Source organism: Muntiacus reevesi, chromosome 3 (genome assembly GCF_963930625.1).
Source record: "Muntiacus reevesi chromosome 3, mMunRee1.1, whole genome shotgun sequence".
In the NCBI taxonomy this organism is placed as follows: domain Eukaryota; kingdom Metazoa; phylum Chordata; class Mammalia; order Artiodactyla; family Cervidae; genus Muntiacus; species Muntiacus reevesi.
Window position 1 is genome coordinate 245,562,415 of NC_089251.1, and position 15,711 is coordinate 245,578,125.

At 34.9% G+C, this 15,711-nt stretch overlaps 1 protein-coding gene across 1 annotated transcript in view; it reads left to right on the forward strand.

The window, feature by feature from the left end:
- Positions 1–15,711, forward strand: part of HAT1 (histone acetyltransferase 1) — a 39,302-nt gene that overhangs the window by 12,280 nt on the left and 11,311 nt on the right. Inside the window, exons 4-8 of the mRNA XM_065931762.1 lie at positions 280–400; positions 8,800–8,979; positions 9,245–9,366; positions 9,867–9,971; positions 10,295–10,401. Coding sequence (XP_065787834.1) covers positions 280–400; positions 8,800–8,979; positions 9,245–9,366; positions 9,867–9,971; positions 10,295–10,401 — 635 coding nt within the window. The remainder of the gene's footprint in view (positions 1–279; positions 401–8,799; positions 8,980–9,244; positions 9,367–9,866; positions 9,972–10,294; positions 10,402–15,711) is intronic.

Here is a 15,711-nt window from a genome sequence, read left to right on the forward strand (position 1 = left end):
GTCCCAGTGAATGTTATGAGCAATTTACATGTATTGACTTGTTTATATAACCCATATAACATCCCTAAGGTAGGTGTTGTTATTCTGTTACTTTATAAACTCAGACAGCTGAGGCACAGTTTCATTACAGTATGGTTTTTTGGTTGTTGTTTTTAGTAAGTATAGTTTAAAATTTTGAAGCTACCCATGAAGTTAAACCTGTTTCTGTGTAGAGTTAATACTTTGTAATGACTTTGTTCATTTTGGGGTCTTAGATTACTGCTTTTTTTCCCCTTTCAGTGAAACTGCTTTTGGTTACAAAGGTCTGAAGATCTTGTTATATTATATTGCTGGTAGCCTATCAACAATGTTCCGTGTTGAATATGCATCTAAAGTTGATGAGAACTTTGACTGTGTAGAGGTAAGAACAGAAATAAGTTTATTTTTAGCTGTTTCCTAATTGAGTATAAAACAGATTATAAAATGTTAAAGATTTGAGGGAGGAGAGAATCTTTATATTACAGCTTTAAAACCACATATTTAACATTTAGTTATGGAGGTGATTATCTGCCTGTCATTCCAGTTAAACCTGTGATCGTGATCCTTAGCCTTTTCCATAAAAATCTTCACTTTTTTGATTAGAGATTTATTTTATTTACCAACTTTAGGTTTTTTATTAGTTTCTGTTGTTTTAAGCATATATTCATGTGAAAAGGAGAACTTGTAAGAAATGAACTTGGTTATTGAGCTGAGGAGTTTTGTGAACAAAGTATTGAAGCTGTGGCCTGCTTTCTTGCCACTTAAAGTTTAAGAAGAAAGAGAAATTGAGAGAAGAACTGGTAAGTAAAAAAGATCTGGGACTTGATTTGGGAGATGCTCAGCCTGTTCTGAAGACACTGAATTTAGAAAATTCATTGGTGGGGAAGTGTGCTCTGGGGAGAAAGCCAATAGTAATCTTGGCTAAATAATCTTGTAATCTCAACAAAGCCAAAAATAGGGATTGAATTCTGTGATATGAATTCAGGGAGCACCTGTGGAGGACCCTCTTGTCTATTGGCATGAACTTTCATGGCATACACACATGACCCATAAAGTTTCCAGAGTGTTATATCAGCAGAAATACAGCCAGTTTGGACTGATAGAATACGGGAAGGCTAATGGACTTCTAAAATCCAATAGGCAAGAAAGAGGTTGATAATACTATTCAGCTGCAAACATGTGCTACCTTTCAAGAAAAAGGATGAATGATTTTGAAGGAGGAGCTTCGGGCTCAGAGGGTAGTGTCATAGACCACAGTATTCCTAAGTGATGAAATTTGAGGCTCGCCAGGTGGCTAAGCAGTAAAGAGTCCACCTGCCAATGCAGGAGACGTGGGTTTGACCCCTGGGTCGGGAAGATCCCCTGGAGAAGGGAATGGCAACCCACTCCAATATTATTGCCTGGGAAATCCCATGGACAGAAGAGCCTGACAGACTACAGTCCATGGGGTTGCAAAGAATCAGACATGACTTAGAGACTATACAACAAGAATGGAATATGACCTACTGGGTTTTGAAATCGTTTGGTGACTTATTTCTTCTGCCATTTTCTCCCTTTTGGAATGACAGTCTGTAACTTTTATCCTATGCTTGTCCTGCCTTTGTTCTTTGGAAGTGGTAACTTGTTTTCTAGTTTCACAGGTGGGAAGGAAATTTGCCCCGTGATATATCATACCCATAGTCTCACCTGTACCTTACTTGGATAAGATAAGATGATGAGATTTTAGACTTCAGTTGATGTTGGAATGGTTGAAACTTTGGTGGATTGTGGGGAGGGGGTGTCTTTGACATGTTTGGATGGACATGAATCTAAGGGACCTTTAAAAAAATGTATATTTTAGAGTTGTTCTGTTCCTAGACATTCCTATCTAAAGATATTGAAGCAAACATTTTCAAAATTTTAACTAAGTTTAAATTCCTGATGTAAGTCTTTTCCCAGCCTCATGCTCTACTCTTTTATTGTTAAAACCTTCTCTCATTACAGGGATTGGTTGATTTGCCCCCTTTTTATTATTTTTTTGTTTGTTTCATTTTATTGTAAGGGACTTGTCCAAAGTCACACAACTAGTAAATAATCTGTATTGCACATGAGCGAGAATCATTTAATTGTAGTATGCATAATATATAGTAATATCCTCCTCAAAGATGTTAGAACTATTTATGACCTGTTCTAAATGGACCTGGGCTTTTGTGCTTGTTAGGTTTTATTTCTGTTTTGCACAGTGTATATTTTATTTATTTTTTGCCTGCTCCCATACTTTTATGCTATTAGCTCAGTTTACTGCTAGTGTGAGAGACTTCTCTCTTGCAAGCAGTCCCCTTATGGGTAGAAATTCTGTATTAGTAAGCTTAAAGGAATGGAAATGTGAATGATATATAGCATAAAAGAAATCTGAAATAGTCTCTTATGTCCATTATTCAACTTCAGTGTCAGAAATATTTTCAGCACTAACTTTTTTTGATTCTCATTTGCCAGCCCTATTTGAGATGACTAAGCTTGTTAGATAAATATATATAACTTTCACTTAATATTTGTTTTTTTCAGTGGTTTGTGTCCCTTAGATGTTTTTGAAAATTTGCAGATATAAAAATGACTCATTGACTAATACTGTAGTTTTGATGATTTGATACTTGAAAAGATTTAATCTTAGATAAACTAGCATGTAACACAGAGTTTACTAAAATGGAGCTTTTTATAATCAAATATTTGTTAAATTTTCAAGCCCAGCTATTCTTTAAAAATTGTATTTTTTTTTCCTTTGTGTTGTATAAAATTCAGTGTTGTTTGAGGGGGTTGCTGTTTTTTTGTGTTTTTTTTAAAGTTCTAGCTGGTAGTGCTGAGTGATTTCTTCTGAAGGAACTATTAGTTATTGATAAATCATTCAAATATTATGTGCAGTGAAAATAGCTGTGTATTTGCATTGACTTCTAATTGTTCCATTCTTGAAAATGAGGTTTCTCCATTTAGAAGTACTGTGTTAGGAGTAAGGAATCAAGTCTTTTATAGTGTCTTTTTGTAGGATTATTTATTTGCTTCATTGTCAAAGATCATTTATTTAAATTACATGTTCAAGCAGAGACCGCTTTTTCCCCTTGTAAAAAAAGAATGGGCAGCAGATGTGTGGGGAACGGGCTTGGCTCTTCCCCATTTGCAATGAGAATGTTCATTTCACAGGGTTATAATGGCAAATAAAGCAAAGTCACTGTTCTTATGACACGTTCTTGCCAAGAGGAGCAGTCAACAAATAGATATTAAATAAGCAAATTAATATGTATGTAGAAACGTTTTGCTGGTTTCTGAATGAAGAGTAGCCAGTCATGTAGTTATCTGAAGGGATCAGCCTATGCAGAGTCCCTGAAATGAGAACATTCTTGGCATTTTCGTTGTCCAGAAAGATCACTGTTGTTAAATTGTGGTGATGAGAGAAGAAGGGTAGGAGAGAGTTGAAGAGGGTTGGCAAAACTCAGTCGTAAGGAATCAGAGTAGCTGAAGCCCTTGGAAGTTTTAAGTGGGGGGGGGGGGGGGGGCGGTTATGTGATAGTGTTCATATTGTTGAAAGATGATTCTGCCTGCTATGCAGAGAACCCACTGTAGAGAGCAAGAGAGAAGAGAGACCAGAACAGTGCAGTGTCATGGGCAACACTGCATTTACCTGCTTGAGGACACTTCTTTGGTTGGTGTTCAGTCTCTGTGCCTGACTCTTTGTGACCCCCATGGAATGCAACACTCCAGGCTCCTCTGTCCTTCACTGTCTCCAGGAGTTTGCTCAGATTCATGTCCATTGAGTCGGTGATGGCTATCTAACCATCTCATCCTCTGCTGCCCCTTTCCTCTTTTGCCTTCAATCTTTCCCAGCATCAGCATTCTTTCCAGTGAGTCACTTCTTCAGAGGTAGAGTCAGTAGCATCTGTTACTGAGCTAAATGTGATTGATGAGGGAAAGAGGAATGAGGAGGATGCCACTGCTTCAGTGGTAGTGGTACTATTCCCTGAGATAGGGAAGATTAGAGAAGTAGATTTAACTGGAAAACACACAAGATTTTTGTTTTTAGATATATAAGGTTTGAGACCATTGTATAATATGTCATAATTGAGTTTATGCATACTATGCTTTGTAGTATTATTTTTGCATGTGAAAAATATACCCTTTTAGATGGTCAGAAACCAGAGCACATCTGCTTAGAAGTTTTTTGCGTATTAAAATTTTTCCATTATATTAATCTTTCTTTTTTTATCTTATTTTTTTATATTAATCTTTCATCATCCATTCTTTTTCTTTTGCAGACTCTCTAGCAGCATCTAAATTTTTTAGTTACAATTAAGATGTTTGTAAAACATCTCCATAGCTATCATCTTTAAAGATAATGTAATTATTTTGAATTTTGCAATATAATAAACTTGATTATTCAGACACTGATGGTTTGTTCATCTTATGGTTTTGCTTTTATCAGTACTTCCAGCCCTCTCTTAAGATAATTTCATTGATTTTTAGTAGAAGAATGTGTAACAAAGATTGTTCAGTCTTGCTGATTGCTGATACTTTAGGGAAGGGTTTGTTGGAGAAAGTTGAAATACATGGATAAAGTTTGTATTATCTGTGAGTTTCAGTCATCTATTTTATCCTTGTCTCTCTTTAATTTGGATTTCAATTTGAGAGTAGATGAGAGCAAATTCTTTATCTTCTGGATTCCTTGGGGCTTTTTTAATAGAAAAATCCTGTGTATGTATAAAAATTTAATCTTAAGAAAGTGAAAAAAATACTTTGGTAGACTAATAATACTTCCTAGTGTATTCCACTGCATTCCTTTTTTAATAATGATGACAGTATTCTTAACGAGAAATTCTTTTCATGAAGTATCATAAAAAGCTTTAAAATTATGTGTTTAGATCTTTATCTTGGAACATTGTTGTGAGTTTGGTGGTGGTGGTTTAGTTGCTAAGTCATGTCCGACTCTTGCAACCCCATGGACTGTAGTGTGCCAGGCTCCTCTGTCCATGGGATTCTCCAGGCAAGAATGCTGGAGTGGGTTGCCATTTCCTTATCCAGGGGATCTTCCCTACCTAGGAGTCGAACCCAGGTCTCCTGCATTGCAGGCAGATTCTTTACCAACTGAGCTATTGTAACTATAGTTAGGTTGCAAAGCACTAATGCAGTAAAATTAACATAATGTGACCTTTGTTTTTCAAAAACTGGAAATGCTCACAGTTTTTTTCTATTTAATTTCTCCAACAATACTGAAATTTCTGCAGCTTGCATATTGTCAGCAAATGTAAGATTGAGCAAACTTCTGTAGCTGTGGAGTTTTTGGCTTGTTTTTTGCAGCATATCTTGGGTATTCTTAGAATTACAGTTAATATTAACTCTCTGCCACTTTAACCAAGCCTTAAAATGTCTTCAAAATTGGTATTTCAAAAATTACGCACCACAGACAGATTTAGACAAATGCTGCTATTTAGGTTAAGACACTAAAGAGGTAATTTGGTTTTTAAATCTGTATTAAGTACATGTGTACGAATTTTGTCCGACTACCAGTTAAATCTCAGGCACATTGCTTTATGCAGTGATGAGGAAATGTAAAAATTGCTTCATGGAAACATCTGATGTGTAACAGTGTATAGAACATTGGAAATTGAAATTACCATAGTCAAGAGAGTATACAATCGAAAACATTTTGTCTTAAGTCACCTAATAGAAGACCTAAATAGTAGAGTTACCTTTATGCTTTCCTTATTAAAAAGACATTGCCAAATGTTAGGAAAACATTTGTAAGGCATGTCCTAATTAATTAAAAATATCATGCTGTACTCTAGATTCTTGATCAGCTTAATTTCTTATCCTTTCTATAACTGTGGGCTTCCCAGGTGGTGCTAGTGATAGAAAACCTGCCAGCCAATGCAGGAGGTATGAGAGATGTGGGTTCAATCCCTGGGTCAGAAGATCCCCTGGAGGAGGGCATGGCAACCCATTCCAGTGTTCTTGCCTGGAGAATCCCATGACAGAGAAGCCTGGTGAGCTACAGTCCATGGGGTTGCATAGATTTGTGCATGATTGAGTGACTTAGCACACATAACTGTATTTCTATATAGTTTTAATTAAAGTTTAGAATACTCTTGCTGCTGCTGCTAAGTCGCTTCAGTTGTGTGTGACTGTGCGACCCCATAGACCGCAGCCCACTAGGCTCCCCTGTCGCTGGCATTCTCCAGGCAAAAACACTGGAGTGGGTTGCCATTTCCTTCTCCAAAATACTCTTGAAGATAGGGAATTTTTCAGTGATCTTCAGAAATAGAATCTAAACCTTTAACCACAAGCGTTGGAACTTGTGTTAAGTTTCAGTTAATGTTTAATTCTACATTCAATTTTAAAAGATTATATGAGGATTTTCTCCAGTGATAACTTTATTACCTGGCACAGTAATCCAGTATGATAGATGAACATTTAATTGAACTAAAATAAATTTATTCTTTTAGAAAAGAGTAGTATAGATCTGTAAAATATGATAGTTACAGGATTTGGGTTTTTTTCCTTAAACCAGAATCCATTTAATAGAGAAATGCAGACATTTTTCCTTTAGTGATACAAAGTTCTGAATTCCAAGTTTGAAGAGCTATTGGTTTTATTCTGTATTTTATATAATACATACACATTTTTTCCTAGTGCATTACATGTTAACAGATTACTTACTTATAAATGTGGCCTTTTATTCCTCTGTAAAAGTTCTTAAAGTGTACAAACTTGCCCAGAGCAAAATATTTATTTGAAGATATTACAATAAATAGGTATTCTTCGAAGGCTGAAAGTTAAATATTAACTGTCTTTCAACTTTGTTGAGCTCAAATCTTTGGGTTGCTCTATAGTCCACCAGAACTGCTACTTGAAACTTAGAATTTCAAAGAAATCTTTGAAGTACATTTGGTGCCGGATATGTGAAGTTATTTGATCATGTTTTGCAGTGCCTTGTTGAGAAGACATGACATTGGGGAAAATTTTTAAAAGTTAAAATTATATATACTGTATGTGTCTTGAAGTGTTTTCTTTTAAACTGATAGATTATAAACCTCTTTATTTAAAAGTAGTGTTTCTTGAGTTTTTAAAATTTGGATTAATACTACTTTTACCCATTGCTACTTTGGATTTTAATTGCCACACAACAGACATATTAGACCTATCCCTTATTATTACACTTTCTTCTTATAATTATTGAAATTGTACAAATTCTATAAAATATACTTAAGATCATCTCTTCATATTAGTTAGCAATTTCAAGAGAAAATATTTATCAAATAGTAGTTTAAAAATAAGCAAAAGTAGTTCTGTCAAATGTAGTGCATTTAACCTTGAGCATGAATGGATTGTACAGACTGGTGTACATGTTAGAAATAAGCTGTTGGGTAAAATGTTGAAGAGCTATATTTTAAAATAATAGCTCTTTTTTATAGCTATAAACAAGTTACATATAAATGTTGCTGTACCAGAGCATTGAAAATAAAACTTGTTTGTAATAAACTCCATCCCTGGTTCTCTATCATGAAATGTAACTGAATGATAATAAAGTGCTATTCATCTGCAGGTGCATTGCTTCTACTTAGTTAAAAGATGGTTGAAAGGACAGGAATTAGTAGCATGTTGTATTAGCCTTTTGTAGTGTATTTTGTCCTAAGCATCTTAATTTCCCTGTTTTGAATGCTAAGTAGTAAGGGTCTTGGTTTAGAACTAATACCCATCATGCATGTAAACGGTATGAAAGAGCTGCTTAGTAAGTTAACACAAAGTGTTCTTGTGTCAGTCCTTGTGGAAATAGATACAATACAAACATTACAGCTGAACTCACGGCAAACTCCATTAAGTAAAAACCTGGCCTCATTGTTCAGGAAAAAGTTTGAATAGAATGCAAGCTCATTTTGTTGAATGTAATGTCAGGCTTTTAGGGACTGTATTGAGGGATAAGGTTTTGTTAAGTTGAGACCAATTCATTAAGTTTTATTGCCTGGTGAGAAGCAGTAATACTTTATTGTAAGACTTCATCAAATATTCATGGTTAAAGAGAAGTAGTAAATGTATTCAATCAAGTGGTCTTTTGGGGTTTTGAAAAGGATTATGAAGTCTGCTCAGCTGATAGTTTAACATTCATCGAAGTTGTTTAACAAGGGTAATTTTAATCTCTGGGTTTAATTTTGTTGTCCAGGCTTGTCTCTTTTTACTGTCACAAATCCAACTCTGTAAAAATTGTGTCACATTATAGGATGAGTGGATAATACATCCAGTCATATAATTTATGTATTTCCTAAGTGGGCATATTTTAAATATTATCTTAATTTTGAGTTTTGGTGTGAGTGAGTTAATGACCTGCTTGCTCATGGTGAGGTTGCCGTTTGTTTGGTCAGACTCTAGCCTCACCTCGCTACTGCTGGTGATCCTTTCATGTCTTGAATAATAAACTCTTCTTGACACATGTAACTTAATAAGTAGCCATGTAAAATAATAAGCAGTCTTTTGTTTTGGCCAGTTCAAATTGTACTGAAGGGGTGTGGTCAGCCTTCTCTACATGCTGTTAGAGATTTCTTTAGGGCCGCATTCACTCTTGCAGTTGATTTCAGACTCCCCACCTCCTCTTTTTTAATTCTGTGTTATACTTGTGTTCATCTCACATTTTTGTGGCGGTATCTTGTATACATGAAACGCATCCTTTCCCAATTTGCTATGTCCCTTTCAAAAAAACTAAGCATATCCAACTAGGTCAAAGTTATTAATTTCTGTGTGTGTCCTTTAATCTCCATTCCTTAGGCAGATGATGTTGAGGGCAAAATTAGACAAATCATTCCACCTGGATTTTGCACAAACACAAATGATTTTCTTTCGCTGCTGGAAAAAGAAGCTGATTTCAAGCCGTTTGGAACCTTACTTCACACATACTCTGTTCTCAGTCCAACAGGAGGAGAAAACTTTACCTTTCAGATTTATAAGGTAAAGATAGATCTAAATGTTCCCTTACTTAATTTGCCTGAAACTCGTATTCTGTTTTGATGTGTTATTTTCAGTGATTTATTCTAACTTCAGGAAACAAGTCTTTGTCAGCACTAAAAACAAAGATCTGTTTTGTATGTGTGTCAGTGTACACATCTTAATCTGAGACTTCTAAACATTTTCCCACAGAATAGTTTTGTGTTCTGCAGACTTTCACTTACCTCTGTGATGAGTTTCACCTGACTTTTCCTGGCTTTTTCCCTAGGCTGACATGACATGTAGAGGCTTTCGAGAATATCATGAAAGGCTTCAGACCTTTTTGATGTGGTTTATTGAAACTGCTAGCTTTATTGACGTGGATGATGAAAGATGGCACTACTTTCTAGTGTAAGTACAGTTCTAAAGCAACAGTAGACCTTATTACCTCCACAAAGCCAGCATTTTAATTGTGGCAGCCCAATTATTGGGACAGTATAATGATATTTTTCCCAGGAAAGAAAAACTATTGTTTATGAGGCTTGAGTTTTCCTTCATTATGCTTTGGGAGACCTTGAGAATAGAGCCGAATTAAATGCTGTTGTCCGTTAGGGCTCTGAATGTAGGCTTAAACAGTAAAATGAGCTTTGCCTGTGTTTTCTTTTACTTGCCACCTATTCATCTTTATAATAGGCAAGTGCACTGAAGTGATGTAAAGAGGTCTGATTTATCCAAGTTGCTGCACACCAATTAAGTGAATTGTATATTCAGAACATAGCAGGTGTACCCATTGGGCCCTCACAGAGTAGCTTGCTGACACTGAAAATTCAGTCAGAGAATGGAAAAGAAAATGGACACTGCATGGGAGCGCGACTGTAATTGACCTGCTTGGCTTTCTGTTTTATCTGCAGATTTGAGAAGTATAATAAGGATGGAGCTACACTCTTTGCGACCGTAGGCTACATGACAGTCTATAATTACTATGTGTACCCAGACAAAACCCGGCCACGTGTAAGGTAATTGGCAGTATAACACGTGCCTTGTCTTTTATTTCAGAAGAAGGAACTGCTGAAGTTTCTAATACTTATTATAATGGTGTTGATTTGTTTTAAAAAATCACCATTATTCATTGGCTGTGTACTGATTTATTTCATTGTTCCTTTTGAAACAGTTTGGAAGATTAAATGTTTACAATTCTGAGTGTCTCAGTGATTTTTGGAATTCTTAAAGATAGATTGAAAAAAACTGCACAAACTTTAAAATGTTTGTATTACTGTAGTGATTTGCAATCTGTAAACTGGTCAGGTTGTAATATTTTAATATAATTTCTTTACTATAGTCAAATGCTGATATTGACTCCATTTCAAGGTCAAGGCCATGGTGCTCAACTTCTTGAAACAGTTCATAGATACTACATTGCATCTCCTTCTGTTCTTGATATTACAGGTATGTAAATTTTGTTACTGAAAGAGCATTTCTAAATCTCTTCTTTACTAATTTTGATTTTGTCAGAAATAACTTTTATTTTAAATAGCAGCAGTCTCCTGAGGTCTTTGGAACTGTTTAAAGATGACTTAAGTTTCATTTTAAATCATAAGCCCTTTGTGGAATTGGATTGTATCTCTGAGTATGAAGTGCTTAATTAGTTGAACAAATTGAAGATAATGAACTGAATGTAAAATGGGAAGTCTTGGTCAGGAATATGTATGTTGCAAGTATGGTATGAATATTTGTTCAGTCTATTTCTCAAGCATTTTATAAAGTTGATTTATCTTTTCATCTAACTTTATTGCTACTGTTAAATGATTTGGAAACTTGGGAGATAAAGAAGTAATTACTAAAGTTAGTTTATATCAAAAGTTATAAATTGACATTTTCACTAGCTTAGTGACTTGTAAAATTATAGAAACTTTACACAATCAATAACACTTCTTTTTAGCTAAGCTGAAAGTTGTTTAGCTTCTGTTTACCTATAGAGCTTGGACTGGGTACTACATGAGGGACTTTTTGGTGATTTTAGTCTGGAGATTAGGGTTTCCATAAGCAGTCTTTGTCCTCTCTAGTGGGTAATGTGCCAGCAGGGGTTGTTTCTGTGAAGCCTCTTAACCATTTTCTTCTGTCTACTCCAACCAATAAAGTCCTTGATACTTAGCGCCAATTAGCAGATAAAGAATTTTATTTCTTAAATCTCAGTGAAGAGTCATCAATAATGGTAGCCTTTATTCATTGCAAACTGAAGTCTCTAAAGAGAAAATGCTGAACATGTTAAAGGACTTCTGAATTTGAAAACTGGGTATCGGCCTTTATTTTCAGTGTTAACATTTCTTAGCAAATTACTAAAAATGACTGATACATTTGTTCTCATTAAGATATTTCTCCTAGATTTCCATATCAGCCTTTTTTAAAAAAGGACAGTGTTTTCTCTCTTTGGTGGTTTCAGTTGTGTATAGATCCATTATTTTACACATTTTAAAAGCTTTTTGGATCTTTCGCAGGCTCCGGATTTCCCTTTGCAACCCAGAATATTCCTTATATTGAGATGGCCTTTTGCTTAATTGACATATAGCCAGATATAGTAAAAATTAAAACCTAACCATTGATAGCCTATGTTACAGGATAAGTTTTTGTGGTATAATTGCCACCCATTTTCTCTTTTTAGCACTTTTTTTTTTTTTTTTAGCACATTATGCCTTATGACTTGCAGGATCTTATTTCCCAGACTAGGGATCGAACTTTGGCCCTGGCAGTGACGGTGTCGAGTCCCAACAACTGAACCCCAGAGAATTCCCTTTTTTTTTAGCACTTAAAGTTAAATACTGGAAAACAGTTCTTTATATCATGTGCCATTTTCCTTTTGAGGATGTCAGTATCATAAGATTTATAGCATTTTAACACATCTTGGTTATATGATCTTACATATAGAATCAATGATTTATTTCTTTCAGAATTGCAAAGAGAGTTGTGTTTGACAGTAGAAATTCATCCTGGACTATTTGTCAGTGTTACTAACCTATCAGTGTATATTAAGAGTTAATTAAATCTGTTCTTTAAATATTCCTTGTAGTACTAGAATATGTTACATGGCTTTTTAGAATTTTATCTAATTTTTTTATAATATGAAGAGTTAAAAGAATTTTCTTTTAATGATAGAAGAGTATTAATGTTGGTAGATGATGTGTTTAACTTGGGGAAAAAACTCAAGTTTTGAGCCCATGTATCACTATCAATTTATATCCAGGCAAATTTCATCTTATAAATGCATCACTTACAAATGCATCACTTATGTAGCATAGAAACAAAGCAATTGAAGGATGTTACAGATTAATGGGTATTACCATTTAGGTTCATTTTCAGACTGACACCTTTAGTTAAAGTGCTTAAAGATGGAGTGGTGACTTGGCCACTTATACTAAAATTAAGCTACAAACAAAATATTGTTGGTCTATAATGGCTTATTTAAACCTGAGTGGAAATTTTTTTATACAAGTTTTTAATTTATGTGAAAATTAGATAAGAATGTTGTATGAGTTTTTTTAGATTCTCTGGGGGGATATAAGTTACTTAAGTTACTTAAGCTTTCACCCATACTAAATTTTATTTTATACTGATATTAGCAACACAGTTCTTTTTTTCCAAACCAGTTCAGAAAGAGGTAGACTTGGATAAGCATGTGTGTCGCTGTTAGCACTTAAAAAAATTTTTTTTCAAGAGATGCTTGCTTAAGAGTTTGTCGCTTAGTAGAGATTTAATTAAAGCAGCTTTATTGAGGTATGATTTCCATACCATTAAATTCACCATTTTAGGTGTATACATAGTCCAGTATTTTTAGTATACTTGCCTAGTTCTGTGGCCTGTTTTAGAATATCTCTGTCGCCATAAAAAGATTGCCTTGTGTCCACTTGCAGTCAGTCCCCATTCCCAGTCTCCATCCCCGTCTCTTGTATTGAGATCTGTGATCCGTTTTGAGGTAAAGTTTGTGCATTATGTGCGGAAAGTTTCTAAATTAACCTTCTTTACATGTGATCATACAGTTTTTCCAGCAGTTTGCTAAAAAGACTATCCTTTCCTCTGTTGAATTGCTTTGGTACCTTTGTTCAAAATAGGTTGACCACAAACGTAAAGATTTGTTTCTGAACTCTCTACTCATCTGTGTCTGTAGTGCTGCTGGACCCATACTGTCTTGATATTTTTATTGTAGTTTTATTACTGAAGTTTTGTGTGTGTGTGTGTTTGTGCGCGCGTGTGTTTTGCCTTAACAGTAATGTCAAGTTTAGCCTGTTAAATGCATAAGTTGAATTTGTGGAGCCTGTTTTGCCTGGGGGCTGTAAACTAAGCAGACATTTCTTCAAACAGTTGATGAGTAGAGTTAGAAATGGGTACTGGCCTTGGCCAGGTGGGTGGGAATGGAGCAGAGACGAGGGACCTCAGAGACGCAGAGGCACACACTCCCGGAAGACAGTCCTGCTCTCAGTGAGCATCTAGACGACACAGACTAGGGCTGGTTGCTGCAAGCTCAGCATCAGTGGACCATGAGTTTGTTGATCTCCTTGGGACTCAAGTACTGCCTCACCCAGCCTTTGTGGCCTTGCTTTTGCTCTCTTTGGGTGTCATGGCTCCAGTGGTAGCAGAGCCTTGATCTTTATGTTGAGCTTTGAAATCAGGAAGTGAAAGTCCGTTGTGTTCTTTTCCAGAATTGTTTTGGTGTGTTTTCATTAAAATTTTTGTTTGTTTTCTACGTCATTGATTTCCACTTTAACTTTTATTATTTTCTTCTTATTGCTTTGAGATTAATTTACTTTCTATTAAGATTGAAACTTAGGTTATTGATTTGATGTCCTTTTTTCTAATAATATAGCTATATAAATATTATTATATAAATACTAGTTTTACTGATAATATAAATTTTCATAAATTGTGCTTTCATTTCATTCAGTTCACATTGAAGTTTGATTATGATGTATTTAGATATGTAACACTGTGTTTTTCCTAGTTGAAGCTTATTGAGCTTCTTGGATGTATAGATAAAAATTTTTTCATCAAATTTGGAAAGTTTTTGGCCAGTATTTCCTCAGCTGTTCTCTCTCTTCCCTTTCTTTGAGACACACATTACAGTTACATTGGTGTACTTGAATGGTTTTAATTTAGGTTTGTGTCAGTCCATTTTACATTTGATAAAGCTGCAGAGTACAAGTGAGGAAAACAAGGAGGTTATTGTAGTAGTTGGGAAAAAACACACTGGTGGCAGCACATAGGAGAAGAATCAGAATGTCCTTCATGTTTCTGGGTGACTTGTATAACTGCATGATGTGACCAGATTAATAAAGGAAAGACTGAAGAATTAGACAAAGTAACTAATTACAGTGTTATGTTTATTTGGTGATTTTCTGTAGGTCTGCATTTGTTATTTGGTTTACTGTTGATTTCATTTTCTGTGTATTCCTAATCACAATTTCATACCAAACCGATGCCGTGACAGAATTTCACTTTACCACCTTAAAGCCATAGTCATATAATGTTACTTAATAATTACATGTATATGAAGTGCTGCATAGAAGTATAAAGACTGTATTTAGTACATATAGATTGAATGAATGACTGACTCAATCATAAAACTACCTTTAGCTCAGACTCTTTTTTTAATACAAATTTTATTGTGATATAGTTAACATGTCATACAGCCCTCTTATTTAAAGTGTACAGTGTTTCAAAAACACATTTACAGTGCAGCCATCACCTTAACCTAATTTTGGAGTATTTCATTCTCCCAAAAAGAAACCCAGTACTCATTAGCAGTCACTTCTTTCCTCTTATTTCCCTACCCTTTCAACCCCCCACCAGTGCTGCATAGCCATTAATCTACTTTTTGTCTCTGTAGATTTGCCTATTTTGGACATTGGAATTGTACAATAAAATGACTGACTTCTTTCACTTGGCATAATGTTTTCAAGGTTCATCCTTGTTGTGGCATCCATTAGTACTTTATTGTCAAATACTGTTCCATTGTATGGATATACTACATTTTATTTATCCATTCATCAGTTGATGGACATTTGGGTTGTTTCCACTTTTTGGCTCTTCAAAATAATGCTATTAATATTTGTGTACAAATTTTTGTGTGGACTTGTGTTTTCATATCTCTTGGGTACACATACCTAAGAGTGGAAATGGTGGAAAATCTGGTAACTATGTTTCCCCTTTTAAAGAAACACCAGACTGTTTTCCAAAGTGCCTGTGCCATTTTATATTTCCACCAGCAAGTACATGAGGATTTCAGTTTATCCACATCCTTGCTGATTCTTGTTATTGTCTTTTTTATTTTAGTCATCCTAGTGGACAAGAAATGGTGTTTCATTGTGGTTTTGATTTGCATTTCCCTATGGCTAATAATGTTGAACATCCTTTCATGTGCTTATTGTGTGTATTTATATCTTCTTGAGAAATTCCTATTTAGATTCTTTGCCCATTTTCTAATTGGGTGGTGCGTGTTTGACCTTTTCTTATTGAATTACAAACTTTTTTATATAGAAAGTCTGGTTAAAGTTACATGTCATATGTATGACTTAGGAATATTTCACCCCATTCTGTAAGTTATCTTGTCATTTTTTTAAGGTTATTACTTGAAGCACAAAAGTTATAAATTTTTTATATAGCCCTGTTTATCTACTTTTTCCTTAGTTGCTTGTCCTTCTGGTTCTGTTATCCAAGAAACCATTGCCTAACGAGACATCTTGAAGATTTACTCCTCTATTTTCGTTT